The sequence below is a fragment of the Pogonomyrmex barbatus genome, unplaced genomic scaffold (assembly GCF_055798465.1).
Source record: "Pogonomyrmex barbatus isolate J1 unplaced genomic scaffold, ASM5579846v1 scaffold2, whole genome shotgun sequence".
In the NCBI taxonomy this organism is placed as follows: domain Eukaryota; kingdom Metazoa; phylum Arthropoda; class Insecta; order Hymenoptera; family Formicidae; genus Pogonomyrmex; species Pogonomyrmex barbatus.
Genome location: NW_028297116.1, coordinates 15,938,525 through 15,963,383, shown reverse-complemented (window position 1 = coordinate 15,963,383; position 24,859 = coordinate 15,938,525). Strand labels below are relative to the sequence as shown.

The window sequence follows — 24,859 nt, the reverse complement described above, 5'->3', positions numbered from 1 at the left end:
TTTTCAAATAGTATCTGGTATATAGTATCTAATCAAATTTTGAAGTACTTACTCAAGGAAAGCGTTTTTCGAAGACATTTTTCGTGAAGAAGATAAAAAAATGACAATATAAAGACACAAATATGAGATACCAAAGATATTATCTCGATATCCAAAGAATAAATACTGAATGTACAATGGTCCATAAAATTTATGTGTTTATTTTATTACATCACACATCACAAAATGATAGTTTAAAAGCTTATATTTCTGATTTCCTAATATCTGTCATACTTGATTAAAATTGAAATACTTCATATATTTCATTTTAGAATTGAGTCTTCTGCTCCAATTATTGAAGCTTGTTCGTATAATTGCGAAACATTTTCTTCGAAACAAACTTCGAAAAAATGTATCAGGGTATCACGTTGTCACCCCACTGATAACCGAATATTCGTTTAGCCGATACGAGAAATTGTCGATAAGAGGAACGATTACTCGCAAACGGGGTGTGATACCTATTAGGTGACTATTAGGTACCTGATAAGGCGGCACATATTATTGATATAATACTTCATTGCGCGATGTTATCTGAACGGATGTCTACTAATACGCATATCTCCGATTACACGATTTTTCAGATAATCAGAGGTGCGCTATAATTAATCCCAGTAACTTGCGATCATCATTATGATTTAGAACTTTTGGATTATAAATGCATATCTAAGGATCTGAAAATTTTATATTTACAGATTCAGTTTTTGAAAACGTGAGAAAAAAAATTGAACAATCTAAAAAATTAATTAATATTGAAGATCAAGAACGACTATTACTTTATACAACGAAATAATGTACAATATAAGCAAACGAATTATCTCAATTTTCGAATTTTATTCAAATTATTCAGAAGGTTAAGTTTTAAATAATATTTTGCTCGAGAATTTTTTTTTTTTATTAAATGAAAGAAACATGTCAATTTCCAATAAGATTCGCAAATAATTTGTTCACTTTGATCTAGAATCTTAGTTTCTATACACTCTATTTTTCTGATTGTAAAAGCTATTGAAAATCAGCGACAGCAGGTCTAAAATAAGATTTCATAAACTAATTATATTAGTGAAAAAAGATTCTAAAATCTAAGAAGAAGGAAAATATCGAACTTAGAGATGATTTCATCATCTTCAAATTGACAATAGTCTCAGCTACAATAGATGGCCATCGGACTTGAGTCACAGTTAAATTAATCACGCGATAATATCGATTACAATACCGCCTTGATATCCGCCGCGCGGACACCAAGAATTCCCAAGAAGTCGCCGCGGAATCGTCCATCCGCTCGCACCCTCGCCGCATTTTCACGCCTATTTGCCTCTCCTTCGAACTTCCACGGTCACGTGGAGAACCTCTGTGCGTCTCTCTCTGTGCCTCTCTCGCGCCGATCCTTTACGCAATCTCTGATTGGTCGAGGGGGAAACTCCAGGGTGGCATCGCTATCCCCGTTGCACCCGACGGAAGTGCCTTGCTGTATCTCACCCCCACCGAAGGATCCGTGGGTGTGTAGTTCAGACACGCCCGATTCGCGATGGGCGTAGTCAAAAGCCAGCTGCAGCGATTCTGTCTAGTGGGAGAAGCTTTTTCGGCGGACACGCGGTCACTCGCGACGTCACTTTGCGACGCGACGCCGAGTCGTCGGCTTAGTGTGGATCATAACGCAATAATATAATCGCGAAAACGATCGGTTACAAGGGAACGATTGTCGATCATCGAGTGTGGATGACCGAATTGTGTGCCGGTTAACAATCGCTCTGATGACATGTCCACGTAATAACTGTTCGAAACTGTGTGAGACACCGCTGAGATTTATACAGGTACACCATCGTCATCTATAATTGATCAGTTTAAGGAATTATAATCGTCGATCGGGTTGAAGACTTCATCGTAATTAGAGTTAGTTTGTGACAGTGTTGATTTTGGCAATCATTCTGGCACACTATTCAACCGTCACCGTTAATCTTATAAACATTGTTATTTATAATTCGTTTGAGTCAGTGTCAAAAGCAGGGATTGCTATATTGCTCAAGTGACATCTAGATTCTGTTAGATTCTAGTTAGTGTTGACATTGTAAGAATATAATCTCATCAGGAAGTATGTGTTAAAGATCTACAGTGATTGCTTAAGATATGGCAGCTATGCATTACAACGCGCAGATGATCTCAGAAGACTTGCATCAGCATCCGCGACATCTCTACAACCTTCAACAAAGACTTCAAGATTCTGGATCCTCGCCCAGATCGGAGGATGCCAGATCGCCATTGGACAGCCGAGTGAGATCGCTCGAGGAAGTACGTTTCGTGGATGCTAGATCGCCAGATGTAGAGGATAGGGTAATCAGATATCACGAAGATGCCGGAAGTAAACGTTTCCCCAAAGACCATGCGGGTTCTGGTTTTTTCCAGGATTCGGAAAACTCTTCCAGAAAATGTTTCAACGATGAAATAACGACGAGTCGTTGCCGTGAACCGGAAAGCTCTCCTGGAAGAACGTCCTCGCCGCAAAATTATATTCTCAGCTCGCCTAATCAAAACAACAGTTCCATCGGCAAGACGTCCTTTTGCATCGACGCGCTTTTAGGTCGCGCCACGAAGCAGAATGAAATAGAGCAGTCGACCGCCGATCGACAGAAATCATTCTCCAGAAATCACGGTGTCCAATCTGACGGTCTGAACCTTGGAAGCATTCAAGAACGAGAGTCCCCCAACGCCATAAGATGTCCCGGAGACCAAAGAACCGCCTTGAGAAATCCTCTAAATCCTTTTGTTCAGCATCACGAGTCCGATTCACCGAGTCTAGAAGCTCGGGAAAGACATTCCGCCAATCGCGAGACTGTCCTCGGTCTTCATCCCGGCGATTCCGGCGTGTCTGTCCAAAGAGGCCAGTTCAGGCCCGAAACGGGGACTAGCAATTACCGGAACGACCGGCTCGATAACGTCGAGGACGACACGTCGGTCGACGTGGATCCGACACGAACCGGAAGCGCTAGTCCCGGAAGCAACGCGAGTCGCAGTCCTGCTTCCAGTCCTCCAATATCTCCTGGTTCAGAGGATCCGTCCAGTAATGGGATGCTGAGCCATCAGAGTCTCACGTCCGGGCCCTATGGCATGGGCGCGGCGGTGGTCAGGCAGAATCAGGGCCTCCTCCTGCATCCCGCGGGACCACTCATCCATCCCGGAGGATTGTATTATCATCCAGCCGGTGGCAGCGCCTTCCACTCGATACACAAAGAGGGTCAGCCGGTCGGCCATCCCCAATCCGGAGGGCCTCATCCTCAGCAGCATCACATTCATCCACTCCAGCTCGAGTGGTTCGCCCGAACCGGCATGTTATATCCGAGACTTCCCGCGGATTTAGCCGGTGAGTAAATCGACGCAAATAATCTGATTAATCACAGCGATTGTTTCAGATATCTTGATTTGTTTGCACAATGATGAATCGTTACAATTCTTAATAATTATGATATGAAATATACAAAGAAGGAGATATTTTTGTACGAAAACAAAAAAGGTTTTACGTTGACAAAATTTTAAGATACTATTACTCAAAAATTTCATCGCAAAATTTATCTAAAAGAAAGCATATCTAAGTTAATGTGCAATAAGAATTTATAAATAATATTGATAAAATTTTTAATAATATTAATTAGACTAGAATTAATTTTGTCAATTATGTATTTTAACAAATTGAAATGTTTCGTTAATATAATAATTTGTAGTTTCAATAAATAAAAAATTTTTTAAGTGCATGTAACAATGTAAATTTGTATAAATCTAATTTAAAATAACATTTTAAATTGCATCATTATTTATTTTAACAAAAACATAATCATATCCGTTAAATTGAACTTATCGATTGACGAGATGCTTGTAATTAATTGAATAATATCATAATGATCGCGCCGCACCAAAGAACGATACAAGCAATTAATCGTATGATCTGATGAAAATCACAATAATTATCATCGCTATAAAAAGCGACACAAATTAAAATCCGCTATTTTATGATAAGATATAATTCATATAAAGCTTCAAGTGAAATAGTATTAAAAAATGTTAAAAGTCATGATATAAAAATCAGTGATAAATTAAATATTATAATAATGTTTAACTAACATAATTAGTATGGTATGGTAATTAGTTTAAAACTTTTATCTATATAAAATATATTACAAGAAATCAATAAAGTAACTAATTTTTTAAATTTATATTAAAGAGATTTTGTAAGTGTTTTTTTAAAAAAAGAAATTCTGTATAAGTTTTTATATAAAAAAAAAAATATTTCTCGTTCTTATGAAAACAATTCATACGTATTGTTTATGAGAAAAATATAAAAAAGTGTGCATACAATTTTTAAAAGTAGAATTTTTGATTCCGATTTTTAGAATCCGCGATTTTTATCATGACTAAGAATAAAATTATAAATACTGCATAAAATAGTTATAATGCATTGTAAAAGACAATTGACCTTCATGTTAAAACCATTAAGCTTATTCTTATATCTGATAAATTAACGATTCGATAATAATTTGCGAGGAAATCGAGCGTAGCCGATAACGGTCGTTAAAGTCGATAACAATCCTCATAAATCGCTCTTTCTAAGCCGGCACTGATGTGTCGATCCCAGAAAAAAAAACACATTGATTGCGATTTTATCACTGACCGCGGATCTGCAACAAATAGCGTGCGAGATAGCGCGAGAATAAGTGCGAGCGAATCCGACTTAAAGGAATGTGTAAAATCAAATTTGAAATCATATAATTCCTAATAAGAATTTAAAACAATTTTTAATTATCCAATTTCTTAGTACATCGTATTAAACAACGTTTGCGAATTTGGCGAGTGTAAATAGGCAATAAAAATTTTCCATAAATATTACAATTACAATTTACTTTGACAGAATTTAATTTGTTGACTATCAACTTGACTATCAACAAAATATTGAAAAATATCGATTCTGATTATTAAAGCGTGTAATAAAATGTTCAAAAGAAAGAAAAAGAAAGAGCCGAGCTTTCCTGTCGGAAAATCCGCAGGACGAAAGGAGACGCGTATTGCGCAAAATCGAAATTCCTTGCGTGGGTGAGTGGATTGTCAGGCGATATCGTTGATCGACGGTAATTCATGCGTGGGAGGTTGTGTTATGTTAGCTCTCGACGGCTATTACCAGCTATTAACTCGAAAGTGAGAGGCAACGTCGAAAGACAGATTGCCGTTGCGATGAGCAGATAGTACATGTTTACGTGTCTAATGTACCGCTTCACCAGACCATATTGGCCGACTATACAAATTTTACGTTATCTTGATAACGGCAATGTGACGTTCGCATACTCGCGTCTCCCTTTGAACATAGAGTATCGAAATTGTTTAAAAAAATATCTAAAGCAAAATACATTATATTATAAAATGTAAGCTTTATAAAAGTTTAGTCATTCAAAATTAATTTTCTTAAATTTTGCATGAGGATTATTTTTAATAATTATATTTCTTTTTTCTTGAAAAGATCATTTGTAGCCTGTAATCTTTTAGAAGAGGCATCGAGTATTTTAAATTAAAATTTTCAACTCGATGAAATTTTATTTACTAAGATTTTATTTGCCAGATTTTAATTAATCTTTTGCAATTCTTCCTGAAAGATAAGGAGATACTCAAGCGCATCTTTTTGTCCAGTTGCTACAAAACTCTTATTCACGAGAACGACGAACTGCATCGCTGCCAACTAATTCGCAAACCTAGCCACGAATCACAGAAACCGTTTCAGAGATCCAAAGAAGGAAAAGACGAAAAGGTAGAAGAAAAGGGTATTAAGTGGCGGCAGAGAAATTTGAAAGGCAAGGCTTGAAAGAAAGCAAAGGCTTGAGGGAGGAAAGGGGGTGCAACAAGGGATCTGGTTGCCACGGTAAATTTCGCGCTTGGAAAAAAGAGCCGTGGCCGCGTTGTCAGGCCAATCAGTCGAGGGCTTTTATCGAACAAATTGGTCAGTGAACGTATGGCGATGGCGGCGCCGGATATCCCGGGACGGAGACAGGAGGAAGGGAAGCAGAAATGAGAGGTGGAGTGGCGGCGGGGACGCCGCGGACACAAGTGGCGAACGGTGACGGGTGCGCGGGGTATTTCCTGTCAGATGATCCTGATTGGTAGTTGCCGAGCAATCCAGCTCGACCAAAAAAGGCGAAAAAATCGAGCGGTGGCGTAAAACAAGCGCAAAAAAGAGAAAACGGAAAAAAAGAGAGACAGAAAGAGAGCGTGCACGTGCGTGCGCGCGCGCGCGCGCGCGCTCGTGGCACGAAATAAAACGCGCATCGAATACATCGAATGTGCCCCTGCCGTTGCTACCTCTCTCCCCCTCTCCCCCTTTCCCTCTCCCCCTCCCCCCGGCATGCTCATTGGAAGCTATCGTCGGTGGGATACACGGCTCGACTTGTTAAAAATTGCCGGCGGCCAGACTACCCCCGCGCGACATTCTGCAAATAACGCGGGGAAAAGGGGGGACAAGAGCGGGGACGGCGAGGGGGATGATGCGAGCTTTTATTTGCGGAATATTTGTCGCGCGTTATGCCCGCGCGCGGCGACGCAACGACAACACCATGTTTCATCTATCCCATGCCGCGCGTAACGGCGTATCGAAATTTAACTAGTGCGTTATAAGCGGGATGTGTGCACGTGTCGGGGCCCACGTATTGCACGATGTACCCCGTGCCCGGACGGTACCGCTGCCCACCGCACTCCAACCTCGCGTCACCATCCGCTGCTAGATAGTTATCCATATCGCGTTACGAATGGATGGCCCGCACCGCGGTCGCTCTAATTAGCGTGATTCTGCGGCCATCGATTGCCGCCGCCGAATAGAATGTCCATTGAAACGACAAAACTTCGTCGTTATCACAAACGTATTATTGCGATTATGTTGCGTGGACGCCTTAGAAACAAATTATTTAATCCCGAAATATATAGCTTTCATAATGACGGATCGCTAAACAAAGGGTTAAACTAATCGAAATAATCGAAATAATCGAAAAATTATTGCGAAAAATTTTAATCAGACATCTTCGAAAGGTTCAAGTTTCGAAAATTATCTGGACGATGAAGACAATACGGTAAAAAGCATAGGAAATGCACTGAGAAGAAATAAACAATCAAAATTTTGTTTTATCAATTCTAGTATTCGTGGAAAGTAAGAATTTTTGTTTCTTTTAATATTTGCAATTAAAACGAAACATATATACACTTTAAAAAATATCAATGTGAAATTATTTAACCATGTGTTTAAATAATTCAATGTGAATTTTAATACCAAATCATTGAGAATCATTCACATCAACAACAACGGACTTTGATGAGATATTTTTTGTTTTAACAACATACGATGTGACGGCGCGACACGTAATTACGAACAACCAATCGCTACAGCGTCTATACAGTTCAGTCAAGTTGTATTAGTCGATGCCTTTGGTTCGTATCTGTACTAATGGCTATTAAGTTAAAATTGTTAAATACGGGAAATAATAACGGGAAATGTGTGTCTTTTTTATCGAATTATCCAATGATGATATGTTGCTTATGATAATCATCGTATTATCAAAAATATGTATATACATCAAAAACAAATATGTATATACATCAAAAACTTCGATTTATTTATGAAAAATTAGTATCAAAATTCACATCATTCTTTGTAAAAAAATTTACCATAATAATGTAAATTTTTCACATGCAGATATAGATTTACTAAACGCAACAAATATATTATAACAGCAATATGTAATATTAAAATTCATGCTGTTGGTATTAAAATCACTTTTTACAGGATAAATATAAAAAAATAGTTTCTTTTTTTTTAAGAGAATAGACATCTAATATTAAAATAAGAATTATTTCAAAAAATACTCTTTCTCTTTTTTTTGATAAAATTTTATATTTTACAAACATCTCATGATTATTATTTTTTTCGGATTGCAAAAATAATATAAAGACTAAAAATATACCTTATTATCCTCTTTCTTGAAAAGTAATGACATAAAACAGAATTAAAGGCAAGTCTACATTTCAATCTAATATTATGTATTTAATAATTGTATCAGAAAAGTCTGCATTAATGAGATAAATTAATATTATGCAAGATATATCTTGTTCGCAAGAGCGGAAAAAGTTTATTCACATTTTTCACCATGCGCTACATGATATTTCGAATGTCATACATTTTTTTTACTTGTATGGCATATGTATGCGTCAATCAACGATGATCGACACTAGTCGATAATTGGCTTTTGGATTAGTAAAATGTCATCGATTTTCCGATGGTGCAACAGTCATATAGGCACACCAGCGATGATTAATCGTTCGCGCGAGTTGAAGTACAATTGTAATAATTACTGTCCTCGTCCAGGCACCAGGGAAGAAATAAATTATTCATCGCGAATTTATGGCCTTTTTACACGATACGCGTACGCTGAGAAAATCCTTAAGCGTTTTAACGATATTAATTGCAGGTACCGATATCAACGGCAAATATATAAATAATCGTGGAGGGCGCGATAAATCACGCGTACGATAAAACTGCTAACACGTGACTTTTATTTCCAGCGTTGCTTTACATATTTTAATGCCAATGATTTAATGATAGCGAATGTTTAATTTGCCGATTATGGAAATACAAAATTTTCGCGTTGATATTTTATTTCATGCGTCTGCGCCCTTCTTACTTCACGAATGTTGCTGGTTACATTATAATTTCAGAGACCTCATTAAATTCAATAATAAACGTTAAATAATTATAAATATATGCAAAATAATTTTTAATTACATTTTTAATTACATTTCGTTATTTTCGTATAAAAAAATGTTGATATCGTTTGTCGTATGAACATTTTTCTATTTCTCGAGCAATCTCTCTCTCAATCTTTTTCTCACTGTGAATGTAAATCGAGTTACAAATTCCTCTCTAATGGCCAATGGTCTGTGAAGATATTTTTTCAAGTTAATGGGGAGGCTCTTAGTAGAAGGCACAAACGAAATTAAGGATAGTTATATTTACCGAAGGATGTCGAAGAAAAAACAGCATTGCCATTTGCTTTTAGTGCCATACGCCCACCGCAAAATATCGTAAAATGAAATTAAATATCTTGAAAATGAATTGTATAGTTTGATAAATGCCTCTTTCATAAATTGTGTGTGTGTGTCTTTGTTTCTACACATAATAAGAAAAAGTTGCGTGTAAAGAAGAAAGTTAAGTATTTATCAAAAACCAATAAAATAAATTCCAAAGAAATTGTTTTACTTTTATGAACATTTTAAAATAATTTTTTAATAATTTGATGTAAAATAACAATATAAATCAAAGTGAATCTTTTTTAGTCACAAGTATGTGCATGCGGATTAATTCATTTCATAAAATTTTTCATTTTTTTTTTTAATCAATAAAAGATCTATATTATTCAAATCCATTAATTTTTTTCTTAAATGATCCCACATTATAAGAAATGAGAAACGATCGCGTATCTTCAAGCTAAATAGATCCGGACTGTTAATCCATTATCCATTAGTCAAACATTAGTTAAATATCTCATGGCATATTTTATTGAATAAATTTCCATCAAATCGCCGTTCTTTTCTTGTTCGGTCGAAGAAAACAGAAAGCCTCCCTCGAGGAACCGCAATTAAGGAGGATTCGTTTCTTTACGGACAGTTCGATCGGCAATTTGGCTTAAATCGACTTGACGAACCGTGAGGATAGCGGCGTGACGATACGGCCGGAATCTCATTTTTTTATCCTTTTCCTCCTCTTTTTTTCGAGCTGATCCTGCCGTCCATACGAACAGGGAGAAACAATGGCGAGGAGATGGCGGCGGAAACTCTACCAACAAAAGGGGGATGATACTCGGGAGACAGAGAGCACGCGCGCGCGCGCGCGCGCGCGAGGGGTTGGCGGATGATTTAATTAGTTAATTGTGCGTCATTCATCCGTCTATTCATCCCCTTCGCAGCCTCCCACGTCCCAGCATGCCGCCGCTCTGCCACTACCGTCACCATATCGTTCCCATGGCAACTCCGCGGACTTATAGTCCGTTTAAACGGCCAATTTCACGTTTCCGTCGGAGATCTGCGAGCGACAGCTGCTCGCCCAGTCGCTTTGCATACTTTAACTTTTACAATATTATATATGGAGAACAATAATGACGCGATAATTATGAAAATATTACACTAACAAAATGATATGTAATAAATATGTGTCATATGTCATAATATACAAAATATAATGATGTAATAAAAGTAATATGTACCTGATATATAATATAATGGACTATTGTAATAAGAGTGATTAGAAAATAACTCTAAAATTAGTTAACTCGACTAGTTAAATCGTGTGGATAACGAAAGGAATTTCTATCAACTCTTAATGGATCGTATTGCGCCACCCTTTATATTCTATACTTTAACATATGGCGCGCCGATTGCGGGGGATTAATCCTATTTGTTCGGGATTTACAACATTCCTATTAATTTGACCACAACGCTTATGTTGTTCCAGATACCTAGGTTTGCGCGGCTAATTGCACCGGATATCACCGCGTTATCTACTTCCAGGGAGATTTAATCGGGTATTCATTTAAAATTACGCGATAAGAAAGTTCGATAAGAAATGAAGGAAAAGAAAGGGGTACAAAACGTATACAATTCAAGATTAACGTATCGATTTATAGATTAATGTGCAACATAATTATTCTAATGTTAATACAATTAATTACAAATTTGCACTAAAAAGAGTATCCCAAAGAAAAATTTTATTTCATTAATTAAAAATCAGAAATTAAAGTAATCTAAAAAAAGTAAATACAATTTTTAATATAGTAGATCATAAAGTCTTTACCAAAATATTCGTTAAACTAGATGAATTAAACTGAAATGTTTCTGCCAAAAAAAGAAATCAAAATTCAACAGAAAAAAAATTTCATCTATTCGTAAGAACGAAATCGTGACAAGTTAATGACAGTTAAATCAAAGTTTATTTTTTCGTGTATGTAGTCATCGGGAATTGGATTTATCGTAATAGTAGCGGTTTCAACACACAGCCCTCGCCGACGAGAGCACTCCGAAAGCGACAAGTCGGCGTCGGGCGAATCAGCGTCGTTAGCGATTGACTTCTCGTTCGACGTCGGGTCACAACTACGACCTGATGTCGATGTTGTTTCCGGAACGGAGTTCGAAATTAAAGCTCGGCGCGCGGCGGAGAGCATGGACGACGAGCGCGGATAGTCGAAAACGGGAAAGAGTAAACCGACGCGCTCACTCACCGCACGCATGCACGCACGCACGCACGCACGCACGCACGCAGCACGCAAGCACGCATCGGGTATATATACGCGCGGGTATATACACTAGAAGCCGGTGGCGGCGGCAGCATCAGGTCCGCCTATAAGCGTATAGGTGGTAATGGCGTTTCTGAATTAGCTGCCAGCTAGTTTGGCCGTCCGCAAGTAAACAGATCTTGGTTACCCGATGTGTAACATCCCGCGCGCTCGCTCAAACGCGCCATCCCGTGTCTATATACGGTCTTGTCGGTAATACTATTCGCGTAGCTGGCGCGTATGTGAGTACGTGGTGTGTGTGTGTGTGTGTGTGTGTGTGTATGCGCGCGCGCGCGCGCGCGCGCGTGTGTGTGCACGTGCGTAGGATAGCTACCGGGTACGTGATGCAACACGGTCGAGTTCCTTTCGGCTGCAAAACACCTTTGACTCTTTGCCGGAGTGAATCAGGAGGAACGAACCGGTTTTTTTCTAATACAGCAGATCGGTGCTTTTCAGTCTTTCCCGAATGAGAAAATACCTTTCGACGACAAAGAAAAAAATATCCATTAACATATTACATAATGTAGTGATAAGAAGTGATAAGAATTAGAGTACTGCGATCAGTGATTAGTAACGCTAAAGACCGATTGGAGACCGAAAGGGAGGAAATCAGATTTGAGTTACGATCATTGAAGTCGATTCTAAAAATCACAAATTTATCTTCTCATAATCATTGTTGTACTGTTGTTGATTGGTACAATTACAATGTGTTAATTAGTATCTATTAACACTCGGCGCGACACTCAATTCGGAAACTGTAAGGAAACTTGCATATGTCCGAAGGCGCGGAAAAAGATGGCGAACCGGACGAATCGAGTAGAGATGCGCGCGGCAAGAATAAGAAGTAACATCGTGGATGTTTATGGCGTGATTTGTGGCGAGCTCGCGAGCCCGAGTTCGGGATTAAATTCAGCCATTTCGGGTAAGGAAAATAGCCTGATAAAACTTGCCCAACTTTTCTGCTTTCTCTCTTTCTTTTCCGCCTCCTTCCTGCCGCCATCTTCTCTCTCTCTCTCTCTCTCTCTCTCTGTCTCTCTTTCCCTCTTCCGTTCGCTCGTCCGGCTACATCCCTGTCTATGATCATCCTCGGCATCCTCGTCGGGGATGGCTGTCGGACGGCGCGGGGGTGGCGAGACGGTGGATAGCGACGTAACTCGCCTAGATTCGTTTAGCTCGGATCTGAGGGGCAGATAATTCGGGGGGCGGGACACGGCGAAGGGGTTCCGGGGACCGCGGGCGGGGCTTGCCGGCGACGCACACACGCGCACACGATGCTCCGCACACGTACACAGATAAACACACCATTACCTCTTCCATACGCACGCACACGCTCGCACACACCCACCCACACGCTACACACAGTCACGAAAGCAAAAGCTGAGGGAACGCACCACTGACGAAGTCGTTACCAACCCCTTCGCTCGCCGTCCCACCACTTCCTCCCGCGCGTTATCCACCCCCGTCTTCCCCTGTCCCATCCCCCTCGAGACGACGAGCGCGCGCGGTGCAAGCCGGACCGAGCGACGGAGGGTACAGCGGCACAGTTAGAGGTATACACGCCGATTTAGGACGCTAATTCCAATTTGCAATTCGCTATTGGGTAATTGCTGCCCATTAGAGGGAGGCCATTTTCGACTGCTACGTAGGCGTAGAACCGCGTCCGCGGGAGCTATGTACTCGTGACAGTGCAGCAAGAGCAGGATCGATGCATCTCTGAGTGAAAGACGAATCGAGTACGATTTCTGATGGAAAATTCGACGAAAAAATAATTTTGAATCAAAATAAAATCTCTGATGATGAAAGAGTACAAATAAGTTATTTATCTTATTTAAGTACATATTTTTATTGAAACTACCATCATCATTTGCATCATCAGTGCAACCATAATGATTGAATTTTCTGATGCCACATATGGGAAAAAATTTTTAATTTAATTAAACTTCGATTAAACTAATCAAATTAACTACATTTATCGAAATCTTATTCTTGTAGATAAACGTAAAAAGTATCATTTTTATTACACAAAAGCCATTTCTTTTTCTTGCTGCAATTATAAATGTCACTGAAATTAGTTATTAATTATAATATAGGATATTGAAAATATATTATAATTTTATATAATATAATCGTATTTCATATTATATACATATATCTATATAATAATTATTTTACTACTGGGAATACGTTGCGATGCTTTTCCATCACAACGTGAAGCATTCGGGTCATTCGGTAACGCGCCAACATTCCGGCGACCGACGCAAAAAGGACTAAAAACGAAGGTGAAGTTCCTGCGGGAGCTGGGATCGAGTAATCAGTTTTAATTAAGCGTACCTTTCGCCCGGGAGTTAACGAGGGTAGTTACTCGTTAGTCCGAGATACCGTGCGATTCGCCGACCCTAAAAAAAAATCGCACGAGATCCGATCTCGGCTCAGCGAAACGAAGGTTACATGCGGATAATTAATTTTGTAAGTATTTCATAATAATCGCTTAAAATACAATAATGATTCATGCTTTATATTTTATATCACTGTATCCCAAAAGTTAGTGCGTTACAAATTGCTAAACGAGAAAAAATATGGAAAATTTTATTTATAAATTTTTAATTAATTTATAGAGACATTTATAAAATTTATTTTTTATTAAAATTAATTGTATCTAAAATTATATAAAAATATATATGTAATATAAAGTACTGATTTATCTCCATTATATCTCTATATCCGTTAACGACATAAAACAAAATTCGCTACGATATCTACCGCACACCACCTTTCATTGTGATACGAAAGATATATTCATATGACTGGTACAGTGTAATTTTTTGAGGGGTAAACTACAGAAGAGGATGAAACAGTAGGACAAAAAAAGAAAGAGAAACAGAATGGTTGCTTTAAGTACAGATAATAGGTGGTGTTTACCGCCGCGATGATCGGCACTATTTAATGGTGGCTCGGCATGAAGAGGCCGATGGGACCCCAAATAAATTAAATTATCATGATAAAAGCCCCCTCCCGTTCCCTCGTTCGATATAAGAGCGCGAATGGTGATTGTCCACTCGATAAAGTCGCCCTTCTCATGTTTACCGACATCTGTCACAGTTTGCGCATTTTCCCGATCCTGATCGACGCGCAGTGTGGCAAATGATCAATTTAGGGGGACACGGAGCATTCTCCGCGTGTCAATGAAATTAGGCCAATTCAATCGCAAATGTATCGTAAAGGATTAGAGAAATTAATTATGAAAATAAATGCTCTGAATATTTATATAAAATTAGCGTAATCACCAAAGGTAATCGCCAAAGGAGTTTTAGAATCGTTTAGCATGAAATACTTTTGAAGTATCATAAAGTAAAATTTCCCTTTTACTATTATTCATCTCCAAAATTAAAATTAATGGTTACACTAATTGTTCATAAATATTCAAAACATTTATTTTTATAATTAATTTCTGTGCGGATTTGTAACATATATAATTAATTCCTATAGATTTGATTCTATATTATCGCTAAGAATGAAATACCTTTGAAATACCATGAATTTTTTTTTTACTATTACTCATCTCCAAAATTAAAATTAATGGTTACGCCAATTGTTCGTAAATATTCAGAACATTTATTTTTATAATTAATTTGTATAGATTTGATTCTAGACAAGATACATATTTTAATTTTTCTGCTCTTTTTGCCGCTTCAATGAACATATCGATATTTGTCATACGTATCATTTCACTTTTCGATTATTTTTATCGACTTTGTGATTGTACGGTACATAGCGTTTATTTTTGGACGATAGGGGGACTGTTTGCAGTTAGTTAGCGCAATAGTTAACGCGACGACCCTATGATAGAAGGGTATGTACCGTATGTCAGTTGCCAACCCTCGGTCGCAGCAGACGAATTTCTTTGGTGTGGCTGTAACGTCGACTAACGCGCCAATGAATAATTATCGCGATGAATTGTCCAATTTGGCGACAAAGGATTCGATAATTTATGACAGCTATTTATCTGACCGCTCTTCTTTAAACTTTCAAGGATAACGAGACCCACTCTTAGATGTCGAAAATATCGATCGTGTCTTTAGCGAATTAAAATATTACTAACACTTTCATGAAGTGTTCTACTAACAATCATAAAATATCAATTTTCAAAATTTCAACATAATTAATAAAATTCTTAATTCAAAAAGTTCTAAAGTTCTTATAATATATGTATCTTCAAGGAGAATCGTAATAATTACAAATGTAAACTACAAAAATTCCAAAATAACTCCTTTAACTATAATCGATTTGCATTCGTATCCTTTAATCTTAATTCCTATAAAAGTCGTTTTGATTGCTGTTATTGTCATTACTGATACATTATCATTATCAAGAAATTAATTATCAAGAAAATACTCTGAAGAATAGAAGCTTATCTCAATTCAGTCCTCTCGACTTTTTGGTCACGTTGACTAAAAATGATTGCAGATTAAAATTGTATGATTGATCGTGGAATTAATATTCGTGGAATTAATACTCGCGTATCAATCAGCGTAATGAAATTAAGTAACTGCGAAATAACTTTATCTTGAAGATTAACAAAGCGCGATAGACAGACTATTGTACGTTGAAAAATTCGGTAATTTATAATACCGTATAATATGCAAGCGTGTCAAGAGAATCTAATAGGCACCACGTACACGGTGCATCCGAACGATGAAATTGAAAAAAGGGCATAAAAATAAATCATGACGGGACGAGCGAGGCAATGGCGCAAATAATAATTGTCACGAATCAGCGGGAAGGGAAATCATCGGTCACAGGCCATATGTGCCCAATAGGGGAGGGGAAATCCAACTCCACTTTGTCCAACGATAAATGTCCGAATAAATGTGCTACAGTCTAAATACTAACAACTATCAAATGTAGTCTCTCGTCCCTCACGCTTGACGCTTACTCTCATGAACAATGCTCTGTGCGCATTTTTTAACCATTTTATAAGCATTACTACGTAAGAACGCTTTACATTTTTACACTTTATAAAAAGAAAATGAAAAATCAAACTTATATATAGACAGGGGAACTTAATAAAATCATTTCGTTATTCGAACAGATCTTGATATAGAGATTACAGTTTAATCATTTCTATAATTTTCATTATCTTACTCACTATTGATATTTTCTATTAATCTCTTTCATGTCGTAATTGATTAAAATAGTTTCGTAAATGAGCATAAAACATATTTCTAAATGTTTCCAAAATATATTATTATTACTCTTTTAACACTTTTCTAATACTCGCTAAAGATTATTCCTTTCTTAATACCCGTGTTTTGTGTGTGTTAAATTCACGAGAATTCCCCTCTGTGTAAGAGGCCGATAATGCGGCGTCGAGATATCGCGAAACTGTCGCTTATTTGTGTACCGGGCGTGAAATCGCGCGCCCTATATCGAAATACGCGGTTCTCTCTTTTGAGGGAGAGCGACAACGTGCGTGCGTACCTGCTCGTACGTAGCTTAGTGAATCACGCGTCGACCGGTAATCCGAATGCGCTCGACTAAACGCCCGCCATGTGTACAAACACTGACAGCCGGTCACGCACTTGCTAGTTAAGTTACGAGGGTGCTTAAGCCAGTGACGCAAGGCCCACCCCGCCGCCTAATCGTGGAAACCCGGTGGACATAGCGCTCGGCAATAACAAAAACACGTGACATCGTGGCATCGTGACAAAAATAACGGCATTTCTCATATACACGTCGAAATTCGAAAACCAAGTGATGCCTTTCATATATAAATTGAACATTTTTACAAGTTCAGAAATTGTATTTTAATGATTTTACATCTCGCATGTCACATTGATACTATTTCATTCAATCGCTTCTATCTATTTTATAAAGTTCACACTTATTTCAAAATTTTATAAATAATTCGCTTTATGTTAAAAAGACAATTATAATAATTGTTAATTTCGTCATGATTTAAATTATTAAAAAAGAATATCATTTCCAAGGAAAACATATCTTAACGGACTCCGCATCTATTGTTAATGAACAATACAAAACCATATTTGAAACATAACTCTGGATGATGGATAAATTGTTGACACATACGCGTATATATCGTGTGGTGCAATGTAAACGCATATCTCCATTACACACTGATCGATTGCAATATTGTCATGATTATACGGGCGATAATTTCGTCAGATTCCATGGTGTCCTACGCCTATGGTGTTATAAGTTGGTGATTCTCCCTTGACCAAGAGTCATTCACGAGGCTAATTGCAGGGGCGGCTTCCCACCCCTATCGTCTAACCCCAAATCATCCCCCGTAATCCATAGGGATTTACACTCGCGATAATTGCATTAGCATTCGATGATTTTTATTGGATCGCGCGGCTCGCAATAATGAATCATTTTCGCTCTTCGGATTGTTTCACCGGACTAAAATCGGATTCAATTTGTGATTTTTATCGAATGCAAATAAATTTAATAAAGCAATATTTTTAATTGAAAGTTTTCATTTGTGCAAAAATCAATACGGCATCAAAAATGGTGTGTGTGTGTGTGTGTGTGTGTGTGTGTGTGTGTGTGCGCGCGCGTTTAAATTAATTATATTATCATTTACATAATTTAAGTTGCAAAATATTTCTTTTTGTAACAGGTTGCGCGGCACAACACGCATTGCTGGGCAAAACAAGAAGGCCCAGGACCGCCTTTACATCTCAGCAGCTTCTCGAATTGGAGAAGCAATTTCGACAGAATAAGTACCTCAGTAGACCGAAGAGGTTTGAGGTCGCGACGTCGCTGATGCTTACAGAAACGCAGGTAAATCGAGATAATAATGTTGAATCGCGCATTACCTTCCTCGATACCCCAAATTCAATGATGGCCCTGAGCCCGTGAATCACCTCTCGATAAGTATCGCGATTAGCAATTTTCATTACTCACGTCTGAACAGGGAGAAGAAACATAACGTGAATCACTTGTAATTCAAAATCCATGATAAAACCTTATGCAATAAAACGGCTTATCGACACCATTTCTATAGAGATCGCAAAGGAAAGCCATTGCGCAACCTGATATAACGTAATTTCGATACAACGTTACAATCTGATATACGATTTTAATTTTATATCCACTTGGTGTTATAACAGCTATCACCAAAACTAGTACGCGAAGTCGTAAGAAGCTGAGGAAAAAAAGAGAAAATTAAATCCATATAATCCATTTCTTTTCTCGGAATATCGGAGAGTGTCTTTGCATAATTACATATTCGGACAGATACGGAATCGCTTGCGAAAATCGTTGAAGAAATCGAATCGGTTATTTCCCCGGAAGGGCGGGAGTTAGGAGTCGAGTTGACGTTAAGTTAGCGTCGAGAGCCGCCTGACGAGGAGTTGAGCGACGTCGACCGGTAAATAGCGCGGAAATGGAAATTCGCGAGGTCACGGGAGCGCGAGCGCGGCGTGGAGGGGCGGGGGGGGGGAAAGAGGGGGAAAAGAAGACCCTCGAAAGAGAGAAAATCCCTCCGAATAATCCAGCCCGCCCTTCCTCCATCCAGGCGCCGTGTGCACGCGAATCCTCTCTCGCATAGTTCAACAACTTAAACATAACTCTGAAGCTTACGAGCCCTGACGGATCGCTCGGCAAACAGACGTGAAAGTCTGAGTTATGGTGGGCTCAGTCGCTGATTTGTTTCGATATTTTACCGATTCCGCCTCGCTCCTCGCCTCTACCTCGGCCTTCCTCGTCCTTCTTCCTTTCCCGGTCCTGTTACCCATTTCACGTCTGAGTTCCGCGCTTGCAGAAACGCGATTACCGGCGATTTACCGTCCAAGCGCGAGCATCACAACGAAACGCGTCGCGACGCCCGACGAAGAATGCTTATTTAAAAAGGACGAAAATTGCACGCTACCAATAAATCTCTTTACGTATCAATTTTATTATTATCTCGAATCGATCAATTCTTCGGAGACCTAAAAGTTCCACGAGTTTCTAAAAATTATCATGCAAAAGTGTTATATTGGTATTACCGTTATCACTTCATACAGAAATTCGCGAAATATTCTACTTCGACCATTTCTTATGAAATTAGTAGTACATTTTTCGATGTATTTTATATTCTTTTATGTCTCCTACACGATTGCTTTCTTTTGGATTCTTATCAAATCTACTCGACTTGCGAATATTATTGCGACGATGACAATATCCTCGTTCGAATTAATTAGATTTGGTACGATATTCGCAGTCGAATAGTCACGAAATTGCAATTCGTAATTGTAATTTTTGTAATAACACGTGCAAGATTTACGCAACAATTCTGTGAGAAAATACAATATCTTCAATATTTATCGCGATTACGATCGAGATAGTTCTCTCGGCATCTTATGATTCATCATCGTTTGGTTTCTCATGTACAAAATGTCGATTAATTTCGGTTCGCGAAATAATTTACAGCGCGATTTATTTCTTCTCTTTTTCACTCGCTTGCTCGCTCTTTATCGTTCGTCAGTTTATCTGCAACAAATATTTATTTTCGCGGGCGTCACTTTTTTTCCCTATCTTCGATCCATTTTTTTCGACGGACTCGCTCGTGCCTACAGCTCTCACCTTCTCTGATTTTCTGCCCCCCCCCCCCCCTCCTGATTCAAGCCCGTACTTGTTTACTTCGCGCTCCGAATTATTTGTTAACGCGACACGAATGATTCACGTAAGTCCTGTCGTAGCGTTTCGTCTATCAAATCATTCAGCTGATCGGAAAAACGATGGTGTCCGCTGCTTTTCATAACGCAAAACATTAAAAAGAGAAATAAATATTTTATCATCGTAAACAGACTTTTAATCTTCGAACTATTTTACGTTACAATGTTTAATTAATTTCTTGTTTTTTCTTCGTGAATTTGAAATTTTATAAACATTCTATTTTCGAAATTTCAACTTATAACATTATAATTTTGAAAAACAACAGGTCATTAATAATAAAATCGTAACATGTTATATCGTCACTGATACGTACTTTACGGAGATTAGAATTTTACAATTACGATCTTGTTACACACAAGATTCTTTGGATCCCAAGAATTCGGCGAAACATTCACAGATTCTCCCATTCGTATTCGTACGAGAAAGCTGCGCTCCTACACGGAGGGTAAAGATATAATACGATCGTGTCTGGAGGGGATTGGCCCGGGCACATGATATGTTGTCCGAAAGATTTACATCGTTTTCTTACGATTGGGGAGGAAAAATCGAGTCCCTGTATCTGTCTACCTGATTTACTGCGTCTCGCGGGGTGGCTCACGTGATGTTGCCCGCGCTTATGGAGCACGCATTCGCCGAATTAAATCGGGCATAGATCGAAGACACTCGACAAATCATCAGTTCTCATAATTAGTACTTGCGATTCAAAATCAAACTAGAACATTTTTTAATTCACAAACATATCTACGAATGAATTTTTATCATTTTTTATCATTTTTATATCTGAAATGTGCGAAATATTTAAAAGATATCAATTCATTCTTTAATTTTAATATTTATTAAATATAATTTGTAATAAAATGATTAAGAATTGATTGCAAAAATAAATGATTTTGCAATAAGATAATTTGCATTAAAATATGTTGTAATTGAGTGTAAATATAAAATCTTTTTTCTTTTGAATAATATTTTGTTTAAAATCTAAAATTAAATACAAGGCAAATAGGAAACTCAGCCGAAGTATTTTGTCACACCTCGCACATGATAGTCATTAGTTTCACGAAGTCGCTTACGTAATTTCTTTAACGTCGCAAAATAAAATTTTGAAGAAATTCATGCGGTATCGATACACTCTTATTGTAGGTGAAGATCTGGTTTCAAAATCGTCGAATGAAATGGAAACGCAGCAAAAAGGCACAGCAGGAAGCTCGCGCGAGTGGAAAAGTCGAGGAAGCCGGAAGCACGAGGAGTGCCGAGCGGGACACTGGAAGTGACGTCAGTGTGAATGCACCTGGAACACCAGAGGAATCTAGAGGAACGCTTCAGGAAAGTCAAAGAACTGGAACGGATCTCCAGGAACCTTTATATCGGCCTTATGTGGTCTAAAAAACCAATAAAGACATTTAAATCTTGAGGGATCAACATTTTTCAAAGAGTTGCAAGTGCGCACACATACATTTTTATTGCTCATTTGATTTTATATATAAATATTTCTGAATAGGTAAATTAAAGTATTTCTTGTTTAAATTTTGTTAATTTTGTTATAAATAAAATAAAAGAAATATTTCTTTTGAGAAGAGAAAATGTTGATCCCTTAAAAATCGGTTAAAAAAATATGAATTGCCATCAAGCTGTGATGCTTCTTGGAAGATTAAGTTCAGAAGAACGATTATTTCAAAATCAAATGCGATTCGATTGATAGAACTAAGTTTCAGTAAGTTTCGAGTTAATTCGACTGCATAATTGTTCCTGTATAGATGATACTTTTATAGTAAAAGACAAATATCCCGCTTTATTATCGATTACGATATAATTTTAATAGTTAAATGTGACAATAAAGATTGTCATGACTTACTATCAGAACCAAAAATCGACATGATCTCGACTTTTCTTCGGTAAAGTGCGACTTGCGCCAATTATCGCACGTCTATTGTTACGAATAAACCGTGACAATTATTTTCCTGCGCATCAAAATTACATCGGTTTTGATGAATTTCGATCTCATCATGTCATTGAATGCAATTTTCTACTAAAAACAGCCGATCTCGTGTATATATCTCATTTCTATAATTTACTATACCAAAAATTCTGATGTGTAAATAAGTGCGAACGAGATGATATTCATGATCACCATCATTAACGATACCTCGCTTGTTAATCACAGTTATTATTATAGATACACGAGCGTCACTGCTGAAAGAAGTGTCTTGCTCAAACCAAACAAGATATTGATTTTATAATCGAATTATGTTTTCATTGCCTGTGGACAATGCGAGTAAATCGCATTTGAAATATGTAACAACTAGAAGATTTGTACGCTGTGACTTGTGTGACTTAACGATACGTGACAGTAAAAAAAAATCTATCCTCGAGATCTATGAAGCTTCGAGACGGATGTCGTTTGATTTAAATACGTCGTGTATATAGAGATCCTAAAGACTATTTATTCTGTGTTCGCTCGGCTTGTAAAATAGATTGACGCAGACCAACGCTGAAAAATCACGACGTTGTTAATATAAACGGTGTAAAGAGAAAACAAGATGGTAGGATCGTTCCTGTCCAGAGGGTGTAGGCGTTACTCGAGTATTGTCCTATACGAATGCGCGCACGAGCGAGGAGCGTGTATTTACGGCATACGATGTGAATGTAAATATTATCCGCATAGGCTAGCGAATGCGATGCAGATACACGGTATGATAATATCGCGAGAAGTTCCTAAATAAATTATGAAATCGAGCAAACTCGCTGCGTCCTTCTTTCCCCATGAATATCATTTTCCTCTAATAGGCGTTCAACGCTATTATAAATTTAAGTATATTTATTCACCCTGCGTGCATGTTATCGAATGAAACACACTCAATCTGAGGATATTAATTATTTAACAGAATTATACGATTTATATTAGAAATTATTTTGTCGATGATTTCTAAAAGGAACAGCTTTTTGGCATCAGCAATTTTATAAAATTAAATTCCTCCCAATTACTCTGTCAATTATATTTTCTTTTTAAATGGATAAATATATCACAATTATCTAAAAATATTTATGTTAATATTTTTTAAATTATATCATATGTTGTTTAATTTGACATAAAAGTTATTCAAAAAATATTTTAAGTAATTTACTTGAATGTTATATAAAATTAATTTTCTTTTACATATTATTTTTATATAATAAAAATGCTAAGTTAAATCCGTTACAATATATCAGATTTTACTTTACATTTCGAACAATAAATGCGCTCAGATCCACTTGTATTCAGCCGCGTGTGCGAGAGAGCCGGGTCTCATGTTATTTGCATGATGGCCGCTGATTGGTATATGGCTTGTAAATGAGAAGCTTCATCCCCCAGTGGGTAACCACCCCCGGACGAGCTTGACTAGTGGGTGCTCGATGGAGAACCGGATGGCGTGTTTCGAAAGGCACCCGAAGGAATAGCGCCGTGCCGCGCTATGCCATCAGTATTTATGACATGCTAATCCCCAGTTACGAATTCCGCGACATTCCGCGGGATCCGGCGGCGGAGAGCCGCTCATTCGGAAAACGTCATCACTCGGTGGAACGGCGCAAGAACGAGGTAAAGTCGTATTTGACGAATGCGGATCGATGTCACTACTTGCTGCGTTCCGTTTTCCCGCGCTGCCATCTCATTTTTCCGAAGTCGAAAGCCATCGCACAGAAAACGAAGACCAGAAATCGAAGTCGAGTGCATTAATAAATCAAGATTTTAAAAAAGATATAAAAGAAGAGAAAGAAAAAAGGATAAAAAATATAAACACGATAATATTACACAATAATATATTTGATATAAACATATCAAATAAAAATAAAATTAATTTCCTAAACAAAACACACACACACACACACACACACACACACACACACACACACACACTGTATATATATATATATATATATATATATATATATTTTATTTAAATATCTTAGATCTTATCTAGGTGACTCTTATATTTTTTATTCTCACAAATTGAAGAAATCATTCGTGCTGAATTCGATCATCAAACATTATCGAGATTGTATCACGAATGCTTCCCTGTGTTCGAGTTTTTTCACTTACACGTATATTTCCCTCGTAATTTCGTTGTCGCGCAGATTCGTCAGTCGATTTCTCGTTCTTACTACTGATTCAATTGCCAAGTTCTCCTCGTTTGTCATGTGCTATTTCAATTTTTCATCTTCATCTTTTACTCGTGAAAAATCCGTGGCGGGAGCAGCTCGAGCGAGTTTTACCGGGCGTGATTATTTGCGAGGAAAAATCCGGGATTGCTCGGACGAACAGGCAGGACCATCTCGAGAACGTTCTGGCATGGCGCCACATTTCCGTTTACGCCATAGCGCGGCGTGGCAGAAAAAGGAAATGGCCGTAAAGTTTTTTTCGAGAAATATGCCGCCGACCCGAGAAAGCACGAAGGCGCGTTAACGTGACGCTGAGAAAATTAGCATAACGGCCAATCTCGTTTCACGTTCTCCGCGTGTTCCCTTCTTTCAACACGCGGAGATTTATTAGCGTGTGCCCCGCGATCGTTCGCGAGCGGAGATTTGGAAAAACGCATTATGTATAGTCACGCATTCACGTAATATTTCACAGACGTAGACTTGAAATAACTTTAATTATACTAATTTTTCATATGTCAGTAATTTCAGGATATCCAAAACTATTATTACTACTTAATATTATTACTTAAATTAATTTTCAATTTGCATATTATTCTAATATAGCTGCACATATTGTAATTACGAGATGCTTATGATTCATTGAGAAGCATCTCAAATTAAAATAAGAT

General features: G+C 37.8%; 1 protein-coding gene across 2 annotated transcripts; it reads left to right on the top strand.

Annotated features, from left to right (window-relative positions):
• The first annotated feature begins 1,596 nt into the window (after positions 1-1,596).
• On the top strand, positions 1,597-22,892 carry exex (motor neuron and pancreas homeobox extra-extra). 2 transcript variants are annotated; one of them, XM_011638221.3, is made up of 4 exons: positions 1,597-2,364; positions 2,437-3,391; positions 18,016-18,179; positions 21,198-22,892. In XM_011638221.3, exons 1-4 carry the CDS (start codon positions 2,161-2,163, stop codon positions 21,438-21,440), a joined length of 1,566 nt encoding a protein of 521 aa, XP_011636523.2. In that variant the 5' UTR covers positions 1,597-2,160; the 3' UTR covers positions 21,441-22,892. The 2 variants fall into 2 exon arrangements, with proteins under 2 accessions (XP_011636523.2, XP_011636522.2); XM_011638220.3 differs by having other exon boundaries at positions 1,598-3,391.
• Positions 22,893-24,859: the final 1,967 nt, after the last annotated feature.

What these genes read in the sequence shown, in the direction of transcription:
- exex (XM_011638220.3), top strand. Translation starts at nt 2,161, where the DNA reads ATGGCAGCTATGCATTACAACGCGCAGATGATCTCAGAAGACTTGCAT. An exon ending in ACTTCCCGCGGATTTAGCCG is followed by an intron (nt 3,392 to 18,015) that starts GTGAGTAAATCG and finishes TTTTTGTAACAG; the next exon opens with GTTGCGCGGCACAACACGCA. An exon ending in TGATGCTTACAGAAACGCAG is followed by an intron (nt 18,180 to 21,197) that starts GTAAATCGAGAT and finishes CTCTTATTGTAG; the next exon opens with GTGAAGATCTGGTTTCAAAA.